At 43.4% G+C, this 22,175-nt stretch overlaps 1 protein-coding gene across 4 annotated transcripts in view; it reads right to left on the minus strand.

Annotated features, from left to right (window-relative positions):
• Positions 1–1,874: 1,874 nt before the first annotated feature.
• Positions 1,875–22,175, minus strand: part of LOC311129883 (LIM and senescent cell antigen-like-containing domain protein 1) — a gene marked incomplete at its 3' end in the record, with an annotated part of 65,661 nt that continues 45,360 nt past the window's right edge. For 3 of the 4 annotated variants that reach the window (XM_084162406.1, XM_084162407.1, XM_084162405.1), the window contains exons 3-10: positions 17,242–17,308; positions 16,850–16,970; positions 16,485–16,634; positions 7,842–7,992; positions 6,836–6,928; positions 6,456–6,504; positions 6,205–6,280; positions 1,875–4,397 (exon numbers count right to left, since the gene is read on the minus strand). In XM_084162406.1, coding sequence (XP_084018532.1) covers positions 4,283–4,397; positions 6,205–6,280; positions 6,456–6,504; positions 6,836–6,928; positions 7,842–7,992; positions 16,485–16,634; positions 16,850–16,970; positions 17,242–17,308 — 822 coding nt within the window. Of the gene's footprint in view, positions 4,398–5,745; positions 5,876–6,204; positions 6,281–6,455; positions 6,505–6,835; positions 6,929–7,841; positions 7,993–16,484; positions 16,635–16,849; positions 16,971–17,241; positions 17,309–22,175 lie in introns of those variants that run through there. The other variant, XM_084162404.1, reaches the window with a different exon arrangement.

Consider the following 22,175-nt stretch of genomic DNA (forward strand, 5'->3'; position numbering starts at 1 on the left):
GACCTAGTCAAGACCGAGACCAGAAAAAAAAATGCTCTACCTTACCTGCCACCCTAGACCCACTTCAATTAGCTTACCACCCCAATAGATCCACAGACGATGCAATCACCATCACTCTGCACACTGCCCTATCCCATCTGGACAAGAGGAATAACTATGTAAGAATGCTGTTCATTGACTATAGCTCAGCATTCAACACCATAGTACCCTCCAAGCTCATCATTAAGCTTGAGGCCCTGGGTCTGAACCCCGCCCTGTGCAACTGGGTCCTGGACTTCCTGACGGGCCACCCCCAGGTGGTGAAGGTAGGAAACAACACCTCCACTTCGCTGATCCTCAACACTGGGGCCCCACAAGGGTGCGTGCTCAGCCCACTCCTGTACTCCCTGTTCACCCATGACTGCATGGCCAAGCACACCTCCAACTCAATCATCAAGTTTGCAGACGACACAACAGTAGTAGGCTTGATTACCAATAATGACGAGACAGCCTACAGGGAGGAGGTGAGGGCTCTGGGAGTGTGGTGCCAGGAAAATAACCTCTCACTCAACGTCATCAAAACAAAGGAGATGATCGTGGACTTCAGTAAACAACAGAGGGTGCACCCCCCTATCCACATCGACGGGACCGCAGTGGAGAAGGTGGAAAGCTTCAAGTTCCTTGGCATACACATCACTGACAAACTGAAATGGACCACCCACACAGACAGTGTGGTGAAGAAGGCACAACAGAGCCTCTTCAACCTCAGGAGGCTAAATAAATTTGGCTTGGCACCTAAAACCCTCACAAACTTTCACAGATGCACAATTGAGAGCATCCTGTCGGGCTGTATCACAGCCTGGTACGGCAACTGCATGCCCGCAGAGAGGGTGGTGCGGTCTGCACAACGCATTACCGGGGGCAAACTACCCGCCCTCCAGGACACCTACACCACCCGATGTCACAGGCAGGCCAAAAAGATCATGAAGGACATCAACCACCCGAGTCACTGCCTGTTCACCCCGCTATCATCCAGAAGGCGAGGTCAGTACAGGTGCATCAAAGCTGGGACCGAGATACTGAAAAACAGCTTCTATCTCAAGGCCATCAGACTGTTAAACAACCATCACTAGCACAGTAGAGGCTGCTGCCTATAGACATAGACTAGAAATCACTGGCCACTTTAAAGAAATGGAACACTAGCCACTTGAATAATGTTTACATATCTTGCATTACTCATCTCATATGTATATATTGTATTCTATACTACTCTACTGTATCTTAGTCCATACCGCTCTAACATCGCATGTCCATATGTGTATATATTCTTAATTCATTCCTTACTTAGATTTGTGTGTATTGGGTATATGTTGTGAAATTGTTAGATATTACTTGTTAGATATTACTGCACTGTCAGAGCTAGAAGCACAAGCATTTCGCTACACCCGCAATAACATCTTCTAAACACATGTATGTGACCAATACAATTTGATTTGATTTGATCAACATGTTTTGACCATGACAGTTTACAGTCCAGGGTTACTCCAAGCAGATTAGTCACCTCAACTTGCTCAAGTTCCACATTATTCATTACAAGATTTAGTTTAGGTAAATAATAGTCTCAAGGCAAGCACTGTATGAATCAAGGCTGTGAATGTAGCATAGCCTATATTGTAGTATAGCAGAGGAATAACGCAGGGTTTTGAGTCCCATTTAGCAGAGGAATGTGTAATTGTATCGCTCTATGCAAAACACTGCAACATATTTTTTTCAAAAATCTGTTAAATACTGTGACAAACTAAACACGTTTTCAAAAGGGATATGATGCTTTCTTCTCTGACTGGCAGTTCATTCCTTCCTAAGAGGATCTATAGATGGAGGAAGTCACACTGTCATAAGATTCTAGGTTTACTGAGCTTATACACACATCTTACAGTACTAATACATCCACTTTAATACATCCACTTTAATACACACAAACTAATAGGAACAGGAAAAATTGACATTGCAATTACAAGCAAATCCATATATCAATGGAATTGTTTGTCTGCAATGTTTATTTTCCCATTTCAAAAGACAACATAATTCATGACATGTAAAGCATAGAGAAAATTATTGCCAGATATTGTTTGATTCCATTACTGTTATATAAAAGTGGGTTAAGGTTTATTCTGAGCATATTGATTGTCAAAAACACAAAAACAAACATCTGTCATCCAACAGTTTAAAAAACGCTCTTCAGTGACAGTACATCTTACATATTTACTGTCTTTGTGATAAAAGCACAAAGGAAATTTGAAAATTGTGAATTAATATAAATATAACAATATAACGCCATGCACAATGTTGTGGACGCACAAAAATCTCTATATGAGATACGAATACACGTGTCACCTCATTCAGTATTATCTTTGGATAATATTTCAATACATCCTGAAAAATGTACACAATCCTCTTGTACGAATATGACTCTTATGTTTCTATATGACCTGAACTGTTGGGATGGAGGCTACTTTCTCAAGAAGCTGCCCAGCAGATCTGGGTCAAATAGTACTGTACATACATCAGATACTTTGAAATACTTAACATGCTCTTGATTTAGCTTACTGGTATACAGGGTGGGTGGGGTTGGCAATTTTGGCACAATTCCAATGGTCCCATTATACTAAGTAAGCTAAATTAAGCGCTCTTTGAGTATTTGACATAGATTTACATACATACATACACACATACATACATATATACAGTAGCAGTCAAAAGTTTGGACACACATACTCATCGCAGGGTTTTTCTTTATTTTTACTATTTTCTACATTGTAGAATAATAGTGAAGACATCAAAACTATAAAATAACACATATGGAATCATGTAGTAACCAAAAAAGTGTTAAACAAATCAAAATATATTTAATATTTAGAAGTGGTTTCTTTGCAGCAATTCACACAGTCTCCTCTGAACAGTTGATGTTGAGATGTGTCTGTTACTTGAACTCTGTGAAGCATTTATTTGGGCTGCAATTTCTGAGGCTGGTAACTCTAATGAACTTACCCTCTGCAGCAGAGGTATCTCTGGGTCTTCCATTCCTGTAGCAGTCCTCATGAGAGCCCGTTTCATCATAGCGCTTGATGGTTTTTGTGACTGCACTTGAAGAAACTTTCAAAGTTCTTGAAATCTTCCGTATTGACTGACCTTCATGTCTTACAATAATGATGGACTGTTGTTTCTCTTTGCTTATTTGAGCTATTCTTGCCATAATATTGACTTGGTCTTTTACCAAATAGGGCTATCTTATGTATACCCCCCTAACTTGTCACAACACAGCTGATTGGCTCAAACACATTTAGAAGGAAAGAAATTCCACAAATTAAATGTTAAGAAGTCACACCTGTTAATTGTAATGCATTCCAGGTGACTACGTCATGAAGCTGGTTGAGAGAATGCCAAGAGTGTGCAAAGCTGTCATCATGGCAAAGGGTGGCTATTTAAAGAATCTCAAATATAAAATATATTTTTATTTGGTTAACACTTTTTGTTTCCATATGTGTTATTTCATAGTTTTGATGTCTTCACTATTATTCTACAATGTAAAAAATAGTAAAAATAAAGAAAAACCCTTGAATGAGTATGTGTGTCTAAACATTTGACCGGTAGTGTATATGAGACACAGTTCTGCTGCACAGTAATGTGATTGTGAGTAGCATCAGTAACATAGCCCAGGTGTCTGTCTGTTTAAAATAATTAATAATAATTAGTCATTTAGCAGACGCTCTTATCCAGAGCGACTTACAGGAGCAATTAGGGTTAAGTGCCTTGCTCAAGGGCACATCGACAGATTTTTCACCTTGTTTCTACTTGTATGGCACGACAACGATAAAGTAGTTGGCTAACAGACCAGCAAACTGGCAGTAACAACCTTCTCAATACTCTTTATTCACCTGACGAAATACCAGGACCATTGATGCATTCTTAAATATACAGGTTGGGTTATGAAGTGAAATTTTAAGCTAAAAAATAATGAAATCTATGAGATAAGCATATCAAGGATATATATGAATATGTATTCAGACAAAGGCACTGATTTGGGGATGACCCTTTCTTGTGTACAGTCTGTCTCTCTGCTCATGGGTTATCACTATTTAACCAGGCATGAAACGACGGACGGATACTGCAAATCTGATTTTCATCAACATATGAGGGGTTGGGTAGAGTGGTTTTAATCCCCAAGCTTACACCAAGAACAAAGGTCATGTGCTTGCGCAAACATTCTGATATCACTTTTGTCCGTTCTAGCATGTCTGTCTGTCTACTTCCGGCCCACGGTCTCTGCCAGCTTCTTGAGCCTCTTCTTGAGCTCCAGAGGAAACTTCTCGTAACACTTCTTGCACACCGGCTTCATGTCAAACTCCACAAACTTGTTCCTGTAAGGAAGAGACAAAAACACAATCTGTATGAGCAGGGTTCTGACTTTCATTTATCTTTTATTTATCCCTTCTGCTCCCTCTCTACCCTCCTGCTCCCTCTCTACCCTCATGCTCCCTCTCTCTCCCTCCTGCTCCCTCTCTACCCTCCTGCTCCCTCTCTACCCTCCTGCTCCCTCTCTCCCCTTTCTGCTCCCTCCTGCCCCCCCTTCTATTCCCTGCAGCTCTCTCCTGCCCCCCTTCTATTCCCTGCAGCTCCCTCCTGCCCCCCTTCTATTCCCTGCAGCTCTCTCCTGCCCCCCACTCTATTCACTGCAGCTCTCTCCTGCCCCCCTTCTATTCCCTGCAGCTCCCTCCTGCCCCCCTTCTATTCCCTGCAGCACCCTCCTGCCCCCCTTCTATTCCCTGCAGCTCTCTCCTGCCCCCCCCCTTCTATTCCCTGCAGCTCTCTCCTGCCCCCCCTTCTATTCCCTGCAGCTCTCTCCTGCCCCCCCCCCTTCTATTCCCTGCAGCTCTCTCCTGCCCCCCCCTTCTATTCCCTGCAGCTCCCTCTCCCTCATGGTTCCCCCTCTACCTCCTGCTCCTGGAAAGAGGTCCTTTGAGCAGATTAATCTCTACAGTGTTTAGGCTTTAGCAGGGAGGCCACATGGAGAGCACATGTTAACCACATCGGGACCTTTAAAACATCTGACATCCAGTCCAGCCAGTACACAGAGACAGGAAACGATTAGTGTTTTACCCATAAACAAACCAGGATCTGGTGAACAAAGCCTTCTCTTTACACTCTGACTGATCTGACGAAATACACACTACCTACTACATGCCTCTAGCCTCAACCATCTGATCGGAGAGAAAAGGACTTCTGTTCGGATTATTGCAGGATTATTACAGAGCTGAATTATTATGTTAATCCCCTAAGTGTGTCTGGCTGAGGAATGGCCATATTGAGTAACCATTTCCTGCGGAGATCCTAAATATGGTCAACATTGCGTGGGAAACACTGGCACTGATGCAAATAACAGTTTTGGCCAATTATCAATCTGTACAGGTTATTAATCATTATTTATGATCTATAGCTAATCTCTACTTCCGTTGATTGCTCATACTCTAAAACTGATAAAGTACAGTGATGTTGAATGTGATGTAATAAAAAATGCATGGTTCATAGTTTATGTTTAACAGATATTTTATTTCTGTGTCTAAAACCCTCCTTTAACTGACTTGTCAGAGTGGACGGATGAAAGATACATAGATAGTAAAAGCACAACACAGGAAAAAGAGAATGAAAGGAGATGAAAACTAACCAATGAATGGAAAGTGGAAGTGAGTAGAAAGGAAGGACAGAGGTTTACAGACACATGGGCACTTTCTTCTTCTTTTCTTTTTCTCGTTTGGCAAGACGCCGCTTCATGTCGTCTGGCAGGCGCTTGTAGCAGTGTTTACACACAGGCTTCAGCTCCACCTCTACAAACTTATCCCTGGTACGACCAGGAAAGAGGAGGAAGAGAGGAAGAAAGAGGAGGGAGGAGGAGGATATGGACAGACAAACAGGGACATGTGAAAGAGAGGGACAGAGAGAAAGGGATGACACAGGTAGATGGAAAAGCTGGAAAATAGATCAGGTAGTCACAGGTACAGTGGAACAGGTAAAGCAGTAGAGACATATGAGAGACAGAAGAGGACAGAGCAATTGCTTCAGGTGGGCACAGAGCAGAAAGAAAGGTTTCAATTGAATTGAAATCTACACTCCCAAAGATAGTCTAGCCTCATTTCAATGTGTCAGCACACAGCACTCAGTCAGACTTACTTGAGGGTGAGCTTGGTGTTGCAGGTGGAACAGGCGAAGCAGTTGACACACCATGCCTTGTTCAGGGCTGAAACCACTGGAACACACAACACAAACACATCAAGTACATTAGCCGGGGTACCTGACAAGACAATGACAACATGGCTAAAGCAGAGACATTCTGGTTTCCAGGCTATAAGTAGTTTATAAGACAAATCTGACATATTAAATATTTGTTTTACTGTATATGATGTTAGGTGATAATATCTTACCATCACCCTCAATGACACGGTTGCAGTGGTAGCAGACATCTCCAAAGAGCTGTAGGAGAGGAGAGAGAGTCAATAGCCAGGCGCTCAATTCACTTTACATATTACATTTTCTTTACTCTTTACTGTATTCTTCAAGACAAGAGCCATGCAATTCACTTCACAAAGTCTTCATTTGTTGCTACATTTGTACTTCCACCAGTAGATGGTCCCATAAAACTAGCCAAGACTGGAGGTCACATTCACATTATATACAGCAAGATGCTTGCTTAAAGATAAATAAAATACAGTGCCTGGATTGGATTGAGTTACTAAGTAGAGATGTGATTGTGTGACTTCTCTTCCCTTGGGCTGTGTGTGCAGCCTGCCTGGTCCTACGTTACCTGGTTGTAGTGAGTCTCACAGTAGGCCAGTCCTTTGCGTTCGTAGTGGCGATGGCCCAGGAAGGGCTTCTCACACTTAGCACACACAAAATGCTGCAAACACACACAACATGGCCCCACACAACAGGTTAGTACAAACAGACCAGCACAGGTCAGTTTAATCCATATCGGTCTAGTTTATTTCCGACCTATTAAGAGTCAGACCAGACCAGTCCAGTCCCGTCTGAGATTAGTGGGTTCAGAGGACAGCAGCAGGGCAGGAGCGGCCCCCTGTGGAAGCACTCACCCCTACAGACAGACAGACAGACAGAAACAGGAGGAGCCTTGTTTGTCTGTGAGGGGTGAGTACCAGGGAGGTCCACCAGGGGGCAGAATGCAGCACAGACCAGACAGAGCGCAGGACAGAATGCAGCCAGGAAGGGTCTCCCATCAGTCACCCTAACTAACCCCACACCATGTTAAAGTGTTTTTCACAGTAGGCGTGGTCCCCACACTCGTAATATGGGTGGCTCTGAAACGGACGCTCACACAGAGCACATACATGGTGTTACAGGGGGGGGGGGGGGGAGTAGAGAGGAAAGAAGGCAGCATAGATATGAACAGAGGAATGTAAGAGGGAAAGAAAGAAGAAGGATGTCCTCCATTCTGAGATAGTCCAAACATGGCCACAGAGATGATATGAGGGCAGGGTAGAAACAGAACCGAGGAGGCTAGTATAAAATCCATCCCACATACAAACTCCCTTGAATACATTTCTACTGTGATGTTCTAACAATGGGGAATTCCAAACCACCTGTTGTATAATAGGAAATAATAGTTGTTCAGCGACAGACAGACAAAGCAGTACATACCTAAGATCATAATGTAATAATAATAATAATAATAATATTGTAATAATCACTGGCTACAAAATACCATAATCATATACAATACATTTTTATCTGAATGTTCCATAACATTGCAACCTCCTGAACAGGTCCATATTGAATAAGGGATGTCATCATACCTCGACGTGCCACTGCTTGCCCATGGCATTGACCACGCGGCCCTCGATGGGTCTCCTGCAGGCGCCACATATGGGAACGCCCATCTTGTCATGGCAGGGCAGGCAGTACAGCTCTCCCTTCAGCTCCCTGGCATCAGCCGTCAGCTCCTTGCTACGGGGGGGAGAGGAGGGACAAACCTTACGCGCATCAACAACAGCTGTTAGTGGGGTGGTGGCTATTGTGTTCTGAATTAGATGCAGATTAGAAGTAAGAAATATAAAGTAGAAACTGCAGCCCATGAGGACTGGAGCAGTGGAATGCTGACCACACCTCTCATCTGTATCTGTGATACACTCTAAAAATTAGGGGTTCAACAAGGATTCTTCTAAGTTCCTCAAAGTTCTTTGAAGAACCTTAGGTTATTGGCACTGACAATTGCCCCCAAAAGGTTCTTCCAAAACCCCCATAGGAGGTGGGGTTCATCGAGGAACCTCCTTAGTTGGTGGGGGTTCTTGTGGGAACCTAACTGCCCAACTGAAACATTTGGATTTGAATTTGAAAGGATAGCAGGTGCAGGCACTTAACTGAAAAATGTAAATATTTGTCCCTTGTACGATCTAAATTGATATTGTTTTATGCTGATACCATATATCTTTTCATATTTGTGCACAAATGAATGGATATCAATCAACAAAGAAGTAAGAATATGTATTCTATAAGAATATGTTGAAGGCTATCTGTATTGGGTGCAGATGACTGAACTGCTCACTTTTGTGTCTGTGAGGAGGCATACAAAGGTATGTCAATTGGTATTGGTATGTTATACAGATCACATGTACCATCCTCCTCCCTTACCTCTTCAATGAAAATCTCATAGGTCTACATTATGGACAAGGTATGTGTATGATAACCATTATCAAAACAGTTTTTTTCATTCACATTCACCACAAAAACCAAGGTATGAATACTGTAGTGTGCATGTTTTGTTAATCATCTGTATAATACATTTTTTGGGGATTCACATACTTCACCCTCCCTACACCTCTGATGAATATAACAGGAAACCTGTTCGTTCACCATGCACTGCAAAATCATTCTGGCTATGGATACGGAGAACATCAACACGCCAGAGGATATACCCATTGGACTTGGGGCTCTGCTGGGAGTTTACCTCATCTTTGGATTTTTTTATTCTGCTTTGCCACTAAAATCATAATAAACACTGAGAACTAAAATATTGTGTTATTGTTGTTATTGTTATGCATATACAGTGGGGGAAAAAAGTATTTAATCAGCCACCAATTGTGCAAGTTCTCCCACTTAAAAAGATGAGAGAGGCCTGTAATTTTCATCATAGGTACACGTCAACTATGACAGACAAATTGAGAGAATTATTTTTTTTTTCTCCAGAAAATCACATTGTAGGATTTTTAATGAATTTATTTGCAAATTATGGTGGAAAATAAGTATTTGGTCACCTACAAACAAGCAAGATTTCTGGCTCTCACAGACCTGTAACTTCTTCTTTAAGAGGCTCCTCTGTCCTCCACTCGTTACCTGTATTAATGGCACCTGTTTGAACTTGTTATCAGTATAAAAGACACCTGTCCACAACCTCAAACAGTCACACTCCAAGCTCCACTATGGCCAAGACCAAAGAGCTGTCAAAGGACACCAGAAACAAAATTGTAGACCTGCACCAGGCTGGGAAGACTGAATCTGCAATAGGTAAGCAGCTTGGTTTGAAGAAATCAACTGTGGGAGCAATTATTAGGAAATGGAAGACATACAAGACCACTGATAATCTCCCTCGATCTGGGGCTCCCTGCAAGATCTCAACCCATGGGGTCAAAATGATCACAAGAACGGTGAGCAAAAATCCCAGAACCACACGGGGGACCTAGTGAATGACCTGCAGAGAGCTGGGACCAAAGTAACAAAGCCTACCATCAGTAACACACTACGCCGCCAGGGACTCAAATCCTGCAGTGCCAGACGTGTCCCCCTGCTTAAGCCAGTACATGTCCAGGCCCGTCTGAAGTTTGCTAGAGTGCATTTGGATGATCCAGAAGAGGATTGGGAGAATGTCATATGGTCAGATGAAACCAAAATAGAACTTTTTGGTAAAAACTCAACTCGTCGTGTTTGGAGGACAAAGAATGCTGAGTTGCATCCAAAGAACACCATATCTACTGTGAAGCATGGGGGTGGAAACAACATGCTTTGGGGCTGTTTTTCTGCAAAGGGACCAGGACGACTGATCCGTGTAAAGGAAAGAATGAATGGGGCCATGTATCGTGAGATTTTGAGTGAAAACCTCCTTCCATCAGCAAGGGCATTGAAGATGAAACGTGGCTGGGTCTTTCAGCATGACAATGATCCCAAACACACCGCCCGGGCAACGAAGGAGTGGCTTCGTAAGAAGCATTTCAAGGTCCTGGAGTGGCCTAGCCAGTCTCCAGATCTCAACCCCAAAGAAAATCTTTGGAGGGAGTGGAAAGTCCGTGTTGCCCAGCGACAGCCCCAAAACATCACTGCTCTAGAGGAGATCTGCATGGAGGAATGGGCCAAAATACCAGCAACAGTGTGTGAAAACCTTGTGAAGACTTACAGAAAACGTTTGACCTGTGTCATTGCCAACAAAGGGTATATAACAAAGTATTGAGAAACTTTTGTTATTGACCAAATACTTATTTTCCACCATAATTTGCAAATAAATTCATAAAAAATCCTACAATGTGATTTTCTGGAGAAAAAAAATCTCAGTTTGTCTGTCATAGTTGACGTGTACCTATGATGAAAATTACAGGCCTCTCTCATCTTTTTAAGTGGGAGAACTTGCACAATTGGTGGCTGACTAAATACTTTTTTCCCCCACTGTATATGTCACTAATAATAATAATAACAGGGGAGGGGGGAGGGGGGTAGTTCAAAAATGAACCCCAAAAGGTTCTTCAAAAGGTTCTTTGAGGATCCATTAAAAGGGGTTCTTTGAAAAACCCTTTAAAGGGTTCTTCAAAGAACTTATAGGGGTTCCCCCACAGTTTCACTTCGAATAACCCCTAAAGGATCCTCCAGGAACCTTTTATTTTTAGAGTGTATGAAAATGTGTTAGTATGAGTCATCACTGAGTCAGCTCCTTGTCTAAAGTGGTGTTCTCTGGTGTGTGTGTGATGCTGGGTGAGCTTGTTTTGTTTAGCATCCTGCCAACAGTGTGCTTCCTGGTCTTGGTGAGTTCTACCTTATTAGGGGATAATAACTCTACTGTATTCACAACACAAAACAAGTGGCAGTGTTGCATAGAGGAATGAGTCGTCTGCATACTTCCTGAATGAATATTCATCATCACAACATCTACCTCAAGGACAGGCTGACAACTGTAGGTTTGTTTAAGGACAGGCAGTCTTACGGGAAAGGTTTGGTTAGGTTGGAGGTGCCTCTCAACTGCTTTTAACTGTCATCTAAAAGAGCTACTGCGATAATCATTATTCTATCATCAGTCCCTCTCTCCCTACTCTCTTCCTCCTCCTCCCTCTCTTCTCTCATTTGGCTGACTTGTACAGAGGGAAACTCTACTAAACCCAACCTTGAGGAGTCCCATCCTGCTACAGAGAACATACCCTGCCTATAGCACCTCTATGTAGAGATGGCTAATTGTATTACAGGATTTCAGTGTCTACCACTGACAGGCTATACAGTCCATGAGAAGGGCTTACCAAGAAAAACTTCTAAAAGGACTAATTCGAGGTAGAAAGGACTTGGAGCACTCAACAAAAAAAGCAGAGATTTATTTATTTTAGCTCACTAATCCATTGTACAGGATGCAGACAGGTGACTGATGTTTTGACATCAAGCTGATGTCTTTCTCAAAATGACCTGACCATTGTACTTAGCTCCAATTTATAGCCTAGTGGCCCATTGAGACACAATGTAAGAAAATAATTATGATATGTTTCAAGGTAAATGGCAAATTATAACACAAAATAATATTAATTAATAACAGAAATAGTGTGTCTCGTTAGTCAATAGGCCAAGTCAAAATATACATAGATGATATTTGGGTGTCTGTGAATCTGGAGACACAGAGACCCCAAAAAATCAAGGCAACAACATTATAGAAACGATGACAGTGAAAAATCATTGTTTAGACCCTTAGGATCCACAGTGTCTAAGGAGTATTGCCAGAATTCCTCTTTGTTTTAGTTTACGTACGATGCCACCTCCTCTTGGTGAAATGTGGATGTGTTTATGGCTACAAAGCCCAGGGAGGAAGATGGGCCATGGTTGGCTTCTATGCAGTGGCGCGCAATAGCATAGTCCGTGTTTTTATTACGAATAGCAGCCGTGTTTAGAATGGCAATGCAGTGTTTAGAAACTATAATGCATCTGGTATTTCTGATATGAGAGAACAAACGACTTTCAAAAAGAGTCCCTCTGTTCTCACCTACAGCAGGCTGATAGAACATGATTTTCCTAAACTGGCCCACAATACTCCTAAACAAGAAGCTTATCTCATTAATGATTAACAAAATGCTTTGAAGGAACTGAAAGACAATCCAGATATTGTGATAAAAAATGCCGATAAGGGAAGGTCTATTGTGATATTAAGCAGGGAACAATATGATAGTGAGGTCTATGCTCAACTCTGACACTAATTTACATTTACGTTATTTAGCAGACTCTCTTATCTAGAGCGACTTACAGTAGTGAGTGCATACATTTTCATACTTTTCCCCGCCGTACTAAGTGTTATGTCCCTCTCCGTTCCAACCCCACAGACAGAATAAAAAGGATATACACTGCTCAAAAAAATAAAGGGAACACTTAAACAACACATCCTAGATCTGAATGAATGAAATAATCTTATTAAATACTTTTTTCTTTACATAGTTGAATGTGCTGACAACAAAATCACACAAAAATTATCAATGGAAATCAAATGTATCAACCCATGGAGTTCTGGATTTGGAGTCACCCTCAAAATTAAAGTGGAAAACCACACTACAGGCTGATCCAACTTTGATGTAATGTCCTTAAAACAAGTCAAAATGAGGCTCAGTAGTGTGTGTGGCCTCCACGTGCCTGTATGACCTCCCTACAACGCCTGGGCATGCTCCTGATGAGGTGGCGGATGGTCTCCTGAGGGAACTCCTCCCAGACCTGGACTAAAGCATCCGCCAACTCCTGGACAGTCTGTGGTGCAACGTGGCGTTGGTGGATGGAGCGAGACATGATGTCCCAGATGTGCTCAATTGGATTCAGGTCTGGGGAACGGGCGGGCCAGTCCATAGCATCAATGCCTTCCTCTTGCAGGAACTGCTGACACACTCCAGCCACATGAGGTCTAGCATTGTCTTGCATTAGGAGGAACCCAGGGCCAACCGCACCAGCATATGGTCTCACAAGGGGTCTGAGGATCTCATCTCGGTACCTAATGGCAGTCAGGCTACCTCTGGCGAGCACATGGAGGGCTGTGCGGCCCCCCAAAGAAATGCCACCCCACACCATGACTGACCCACCGCCAAACCGGTCATGCTGGAGGATGTTGCAGGCAGCAGAACGTTCTCCACGGCGTCTCCAGACTCTGTCACGTCTGTCACATGTGCTCAGTGTGAACCTGCTTTCATCTGTGAAGAGCACAGGGCGCCAGTGGCGAATTTGCCAATCTTGGTGTTCTCTGGCAAATGCCAAACGTCCTGCACGGTGTTGGGCTGTAAGCACAACCCCCACCTGTGGACGTCGGGCCCTCATACCACCCTCATGGAGTCTGTTTCTGACCGTTTGAGCAGACACATGCACATTTGTGGCCTGCTGGAGGTCATTTTGCAGGGCTCTGGCAGTGCTCCTCCTGCTCCTCCTTGCACAAAGGCGGAGGTAGCGGTCCTGCTGCTGGGTTGTTGCCCTCCTACGGCCTCCTCCACGTCTCCTGATGTACTGGCCTGTCTCCTGGTAGCGCCTCCATGCTCTGGACACTACGCTGACAGACACAGCAAACCTTCTTGCCACAGCTCGCATTGATGTGCCATCCTGGATGAGCTGCACTACCTGAGCCACTTGTGTGGGTTGTAGACTCCGTCTCATGCTACCACTAGAGTGAAAGCACCGCCAGCATTCAAAAGTGACCAAAACATCATCCAGGAAGCATAGGAACTGAGAAGTGGTCTGTGGTCACCACCTGCAGAACCACTTCTTTATCGGGGGTGTCTTGCTAATTGCCTATAATTTCCACCTGTTGTCTATTCCATTTGCACAACAGCATGTGAAATGTATTGTCAATCAGTGTTGCTTCCTAAGTGGACAGTTTGATTTCACAGAAGTGTGATTGACTTGGAGTTACATTGTGTTGTTTAAGTGTTCCCTTTATTTTTTTGAGCAGTGTAGATAGCTTCATTGATAACGCTCTTTCAGGGGATTGGATCCGGCAAAGAGAGAAGGATTTTCTCATTACGCCACACCCAACCTGTCCAGTTTATTATGGCTTACCGAAAATACACAAAAGTATGGAAAAACCTCCTTTACGTCCCATAGTGTCAGGCAACAGTAGACCTATTGAACCCCTATCTCAGTATGTTGATTTCTTCATCTCTAAATTTGTGCCAGCATTGGCAGCCTTTTTAGGAGATACCAGGGATGTGCTTAAGATAATCAATAGATGCGACACCGAAAGCATATTGGTTACACTTGACGTTCAGTCCCTCCGTAGGCCTATGAGCGCTCTCTCGCTATCTCAACACTAGACTGGAGGGTATCTTACCTCCATCTAACTTCATTCTGTCTCTCACTGAAAAAGCCCTCACATCAAATTACTTCCAATATGCAGGCAGTTTCTACCAAACAGATTCGGGGTACAGCGATGGGAGCATAGGCGGTGTGTCCATAAGGCTAGGGGAAGCTTTCCCTAAAGAACATTTAATTTAATTTCCAAAATTATATAGCCTAATTAGCCTACTCCTGTCTATACAGAAATAAATAAAATCATTCAAAGTAGGCTACTAAAGCATGATTTGGCCACAGAGGATCATGAGCATTGCTTGCAGTCGGAATGCAGTCGGAAGGAAAGGCTGCGTGCGCCAAATACATGATCGTTGAGTTGCGACTGTCAGTAGTAGCCTACAGGCCCAGCCAGGCATATCGTATTATTTCAAAATACAATCGCGGGAAAACATTGTTTGGAAAACAAATGGTTATTCCTGTAAAGATATGTACATTGTGACAACACGACCAATACTAACGTTTTTTACCACCCCAGAACAGGTAAAGAATACAAAATCCAAAGCTTCCTTAATTGTAACACCACAAATGTCATATACATGCTCAAATGCATCTGCAGGGCTGCTTATGTTGGTCAAACTAAACAAGAATTGAAATGCATAATTGCAGAACATAACGCTTCGATCAGACCGACAGTACCATTGCATCAAAATTGTTACTGGACATATGTGAAACAAAAGTTCAACATTCACATTTTGCTACTATTTCTGTCAAGTCTAGCATACAATTTCATGAATACATTGGATAAATCCAACAGATGCACCACACAGAAAGCACTGCAACTGCCTCTGCAACGCAATGTTGCAAGACAAACGCAGTGTTACATTGAAAATGAATGTACTTCAGTTGTATCAAAACGCAATAATACTGTCGGTCAGATCGAGGTGTAATGTCTTGATAACACCGATAGTGTTATTGCACGCAAAATAGTAAGCAGCATCATCTGGATATGTGTGCAACAAAAGTTCAACATTCACCTTCTGCTGCCATTTCTGTAAAGCCGTCTACGCATACAGTTTGACGCATACATTCGATAAATCCAAGGTATGCACCACACAGAACACTTCCAAATTTCACCAAGAGGAGGTGACATCATATGTAAACTAAAACAGAGGCATTCTGGCAGTACTCCTTAGACACTGTGGATCCTAAGGGGCTAAGATGGTTTTTCACTCTCAACGTTTCTCTAATGTTGTTGCCTTGATTTTTTGGGGTCTCTTTTTCTCCAAATTCACAAACACCCAAATATCATCTATGTATATTTTGACATGGCCTATTGATTAACGAGACATTATTTTTCTTATTATTAGTATTTTGTGCTATAATTTGCCATTTACCTTGAAACTTATCAGAATTATTATTTTCTTACATTGTTGTGTCTCAATGGGACTATAAATAGGACCTAAGTACAATAGTCAGGTCACTCTGAGGAAGACCTCAGCTTGACATCGGAATTTCAGTCACTTGTTCCATCCTGTACAATGGACTAAGGTGAGCTAAAATAAATACATATTTTTTTGTTGAGTGCTCCAACTCCTTTCTACCACAAATTAGTATTTTGGGAAGTTTTTCTTGGTAAGCCCTTCTCATGATTGTTGTCATTGTTGTTGAGCACCCCTCCTGTCCTTTGTTTGCTGAAGCGAAGGCCCACCTGAACTCTAAGCTACAGTACATGTATAGGTTGCATAGCGGTTGTGTAGAAGTTGAGTAAAGATTTGGCAGTGGTTGAATATAGACCACTAGGTTTATGTAGAGGGTGTGTGACGTTTGTGTGGTGATTTAGTAGTGATTGGGTTTAGGTTGAATGCAGGTTGTATAAATATTGTGTTTTGGTTGTGTAGTAGTTGTATATAGGGTTTGTGGAGTTCTTTCTAGATTTCTTGCATGTGTACCCGCAGTTGTTGCAGTTGAAGTGGTCGGGGTGGTAGGGGTCGTTCTTGAACAGCAGCGGCTGCTCCTCGATGATGGCGTGGCACTTCTGACAGATGTACTTCCCCAGACCACGGGCTTTCTCACGGTTATGACACGGGCGACACAAGTGTCTGAGGGAGAGAGATACATGTTAGTAAAGAGAGCTCAGCCTGACCCAGAGGCTGAAATAATGTTGCTACATTAAAATTACGGGAGGGTGTTAACAGTGTGTGGGATTTCTCTTTGCTTTATAAAAGCTATGCAGCGGAAAAGTTGCTGTCCCCTATCCCATGGTGTTAAATCAGCAATGGCTGATCAGTGATCCAGTCCAGGTCTCTGGACTGACCTGCCGGCGTTCTTGACGAAGCCCACGTCAGCAAGCACAGCCTGGCAGAGGTCACAGCAGAAACAGTCAGGGTGCCAGCTGTTGTTCATCGCCTTGATCACACGACCAATGATAAACTCCCCTGGGAGGAGGAGGAGGTGGTCAGGGACAACACACTGGCAACAATATAACATCCCCCGTGAACACACATATCCACCTGTTAATATAGAGAGAAATAACTAAAGAAAAAACTCTTGGCCCATGAAAGCAATTGGCGATAGAAGTCTACACAGTTGTGCCTAGGGCTCAAAGTGAGGGAAGCAGGGTTAAAGGAGCCCAAATATGACCTTAAGCTTCAGACAACACCACCAGTGTTGATAATGCTGCTGTGTAGGTGCAGTTGCTGTACTCACCACACTGGTGGCAGCAGGGAGCAAACAGCATCTGGAAGTCATGCTCGCAGTACTTCCTGCCCTCAAACTGCAGAAGAAGTGAACAAGCATCAGAACCAGTCAATGATTAGAACATACAGTAGCCATAGATAGACCTGTACGTCTACAGATCTGTCTGTGGCTATGATCTCCCTTTCAGGGAAGAGCTCTGGGTTCCCTATGGTCAGCTGGAGCAGTGTCTGGCCTCCTGTCTGTTCTGCTGGCCCCTAAAAAGCCAGACAAACAGAGACAGAGCGAGACCGAGAGGGGGATAACTCAGAGACAACCCACTGGGTACAGACGTCTAGTTTTGATTTACATTTGGTTGAGTTGTCAACTAACTTGAACTCAACGTGAAATCAACAAAAAATTTGACCTTGTCATTGGATTTAGATTGAAAGTTGAGTGCAACATTTTTTTTTGATGACTTTTGGAAAATCCAATCAGTTTTCTACGTTGATTCAACGCCATCAATTTTTTTTGTTGCTGTTGAAATGACGTGGAAACAACGTTGATTCAACCAGTTTTTGCCCAGTGGGGAGCTTCTAATGGGCCAGTAATGCATTAGGCTGAGTGCTGTGAGGTTAGGAGTCGATCCAGTTAATACACTTTACCCAATATGGAATTTGTGACAGGAGGTGAAGGTGTTTCCGCCCTTCTTATCTTCTTATATTGCCACACGTACCAAATATTTTGTTGATGTTTTCAGCATGAGGGCCATGTATGCAAAATTTGTAATAAATCTCCCTTAAAGCTGGAATCTGCATTCGGTGAAAGAGTGCCACTGGTCGCCCCAGGTGCACTTGTTATTGTTTTGTTTATGAAAGGAGGAGAGGAGCATCTAACATCTTGGTTTAAAAAAAAGTAGTATAGTCTGCTGTTCTATCGCACGTGCAATGATGTACAATGATGTCAGAGGAAAAAAAAACTGTTTGTTTGAAGTAACGTCTTTGTTGTTGTAATATCACAAATGGACGTGGCAGTTCCACCGCTACGGATTCCAGGAGGCTAACACAATAAATGTCTCTAGGATAAGGGACTTGGGTTTACTTCAGGCTAGACAGTGTTGTATAGGATGAGATGGGTGAGAGGGAGATGGATAATAAGGCTGCGTTTACACAGGCAGCACAATTCTGATCCTTTGCACAATTATGGGCTAAAGATCTGATTGGTCAAAAGACCAATCAGTAAAGAAAACATATCAGAATTGGGCTGCCTGTGTAAACACAGACTACGAAATGTTCCTTCTAATTTGTTGGGGCACTGAGCGGAAACTTGAACGTTGTGAGAATTTTGTGCAACTTCCAGCATGTTTACAGTGAACACTGAGGCTGTACCCTTACAGTTTTAGACAGTAGCCAATAGGCTATTGTGGCTATTTCAGCATAATGTAGGCCTACAAACAAAACCAATGGAGCAAATCCCATAAAATGTTCACATGGGAAATAGCTTTTGATTTATATGATATAGCCTACAGTAGCCTATATGTTGTGTTCAATGCAGGCCTACATTGCATGAGACTTTTAAAAACGTTTTTACATTATGAAGGGCTTGTCATTAATGATTTTTTACTTGGCCTGTAACACCATGGGCCAAATAGGTGACTGTAAATTGCATTGATAGGTGACTCAAAGACAGATTGAAATGTAGCCTAAGCCTACATGTTTTGTGCTCTTGTAGGGTGTAGTAACTCCCCATTGCTGACCTATACTTATCTATAACTGGGCTAATAACTCGCTAACTAGCAAAGAATATCAACAAATATGCACACGCTCTGATCTGAACTGATCTGAAAAGCGCATTCACTCACGGGTGATTGAAAGACCGCTCGTGGGCTACCCCCACCAGTGGCGACCCGTCATCCGTTTTGAACCCCACCTGTTTTTTGTTGTTGTTGCCTGTTTTGCATGTTATTTTGGCATGTAAAAAAAATCATTGGGTTAATAAAGCCGCATACAAACATGGTCTCTTTTTTGGTTTCTTGAGTAAGGCAGCTCCAAAATGCAGGTGTTTCAGCCTAGCTCAGTGCTTTCTGTGGCGGTGGGGCAGCCAGCGGAAAATACGGAGCGTAGTGGTTGGTAATGTTCTCTAGTTGCGCCGTGATTGGCTCAATGTCACTCATGGGGACACTACGTCACCGCAAAATCTACGGGGAGAGCTCGAAAATTCAAGCCCCTTGGGTGCTGCCATAGATTTACATTAGAAGTTCCCATCCAAGAAGGCTCAAGGTCATTGGCCACAGATAAATTAACGTCAAATCACGTTATATCTACGGTAGCTTTGATTGGACTAATCATGTCAACATCATACTTTCATCTTAGCTAGCAAGCAGTCATCATCATCAAGTCGACAATCTACTGGCAAATCGTTTTCAACCCTTGTCATATGAAGAGAAATTATAAATAAAACGTATTGGACATTAACAATGAGTGGTTTGGAAGGAATCAGTGGCTAACTGCAAGCTTTGCAAAGCAATCACTAGCCTGCTATTCAGTGGAGAGGGTGTGGGTTTTAAGGGTCTCTTTTCCAAGCTTAAAAGGATAAACATTCACTCGCAACACACCATGGGCCAAAAAAGGTTGAATACATTGGCCATGCTGTCAATCCAGCATGACTTCTGCCGCGTTCAAAACAACTGGAAACTCAGAACTGGGAAATCTCAGACTTCAGTGAGTTCAAGACAACTGGGAACAAGCTCCGACTGGGAAAATACATTTTGAACAGTCATCCAACTTGGATATCCAAGTCGGGAACTCTGGCCTCTTTCTAGAGCTCCGACCTGAAGATCACTGACGTCAGGATTCGACCTTGTTTTTGTCAGAGTTCCCAGTTGTCTTGAAAGCACCATAAATCCAGAGAATACCAGACTTTGATGACAAAGTTTGATGACAAAATTTGCCCACAAGAAGGACCACCGCCACACCTTCCTGTTCAAGTGAGCACAGAACAACAAGGTGAGTCCAAAAATGTATTGTATGCTGCTGCATAAATGATGTAATATGCCAGGGAGATATGTATACTGTAGCTAAGAAAGTAATACTAAGTGTATGTTGTGTAGTAAGCTGTTAGTAGCCCATGTGCCTCACCCTAATAATTTCCCCCTCACAACTTAGCCTACTGTTCTGACTTGGTGGTGCACATGTAGCCTATAGCCTGTTTTAGAGAAATGTAATCATCTAATATTGTAAGAGCTTTCTCTGCTTATATGCCCCCTTTACTTATCCTACGGTTCTGACTTGGTGTACATGGAGAACACTATAAGAATGGCCCATGTTCTGAATTCTGTCGCTGAACATTTCAAAAGTGCTGAACAAATAGTTATATTGACAATGTCCATCCTAGCTCGCTCATTAATGTCTGAATGGAAATTACGGATTGCCTCTTATCCGCTCGTTGTTCCCTTATGCCATAGTTTGTACATCTCAATTGTCAGTAGAAACCACATTTGTTTAAGCAAGTCAGCCATATCAGCTATGTTTTTTAAAAAGGCAGTAAATGAGGCTGAATGAACAGTTTCGCTGCCAGATAAGGCTCCGCTGATAGCCAGGTGTAGCAGTGGTAAGGATTTACTCCATGGTGCTGAAAAGAAAGCTCTGCTGTTGGGACAGCTTTATGTAGGCCCTAACAGTTTGTGGGCACCGTTTGTCACCGTTATAGTGCAATTAATGTATTGCTTAGTGTTGCGTTGTGTTGTGTAGTGGCTTTGCTGGCATGCTTACAAAAAAAGTGTGTTGAGTTTGCCCCACCAAGATTTACATGCTAAAATCGCCACTGACCCCCGCCAATAGAATTCTACTCCACTGCGCCCTGGCTCTGCCTACAACAAAATCACAGACTCAATCTTGCAAAGTTAGATTTGTTTTGGTTTGTTGCATTGAAAAGGGGTTGATATAATGTTGATTAGATCACAGAAAAAACGTTGATCTATATAGTGTGAACTCAGTGAAGTTCAATCTCTTGCGTCCCTGCGCGGCCTAGCAATTCTTCTGCGCGGCAGTCCTGAGGGTCTGATGGTAGAGAGGGATAGAGGAGAGAGGGTCTGATGGTAGAGAAGAGAGAGGGTCTGATGGTAGAGAGGGAGAGAGGGAGAGAAGAGAGAAGGGTCTGATGGTAGAGAGGGAGAGACGAGAGAAGGGTCTGATGGGAGAGAGGGAGAGAGGAGAGAATGTCTGATGGGAGAGAGGAGAGAGGGTCTGATGGTAGAGAGGGAGAGAGGGAGAGAAGAGAGAAGGGTCTGATGGAAGAGAGGGAGAGAGGAGAGAAGGGTCTGATGGGAGAGAGGGAGAGAGGAGAGAAGGTCTGAGGGTAGAGAGGAGAGAGGGTCTGATGGTAGAGAGGGAGAGAGGGTCTGATGGTAGAGAGGGAGAGAGGAGAGAGGGTCTGATAGTAGAGAGGGAGAGAGGAGACAGGGTCTGATGGTAGAGAGGGAGAGAGGGTCTGATGGTAGAGAGGGAGAGAGGAGAGAGGGTCTGATGGTAGAGAGGGAGAGAGGAGAGAAGGTCTGATGGTAGAGAGGGAGAGAGGTGAGAAGGTCTGATGGTAGAGAGGGAGAGAGGAGAGAGGGTATGATGGTAGAGAGGGAGAGAGGAGAGAAGGTATGATGGTAGAGAGGGAGACAGGGTCTGATGGTAGAGAGGGAGGGAGGAGAGAGGGTCTGATGGTAGAGAGGGATAGAGGAGAGAGGGTCTGATGGGAGAGAGGGAGAGAGAGGGTCTGATGGTAGAGAGGGAGAGAGGGAGAGAGGAGAGAAGGTCTGATGGTAGAGAGGGAGAGAGGAGAGAAGGTCTGATGGTAGAGAGGGAGAGAGGAGAGGAGGTCTGGTGGTAGAGAGGGAGAGATGAGAGAAGGTCTGATGGTAGAGAGGGAGAGAGGAGAGAAGGTCTGATGGTAGAGAGGGAGAGAGGAGAGAAGGTCTG

This window comes from Coregonus lavaretus, assembly GCF_964263955.1.
Source record: "Coregonus lavaretus genome assembly, chromosome: 5".
Lineage (NCBI taxonomy): Eukaryota > Metazoa > Chordata > Actinopteri > Salmoniformes > Salmonidae > Coregonus > Coregonus lavaretus.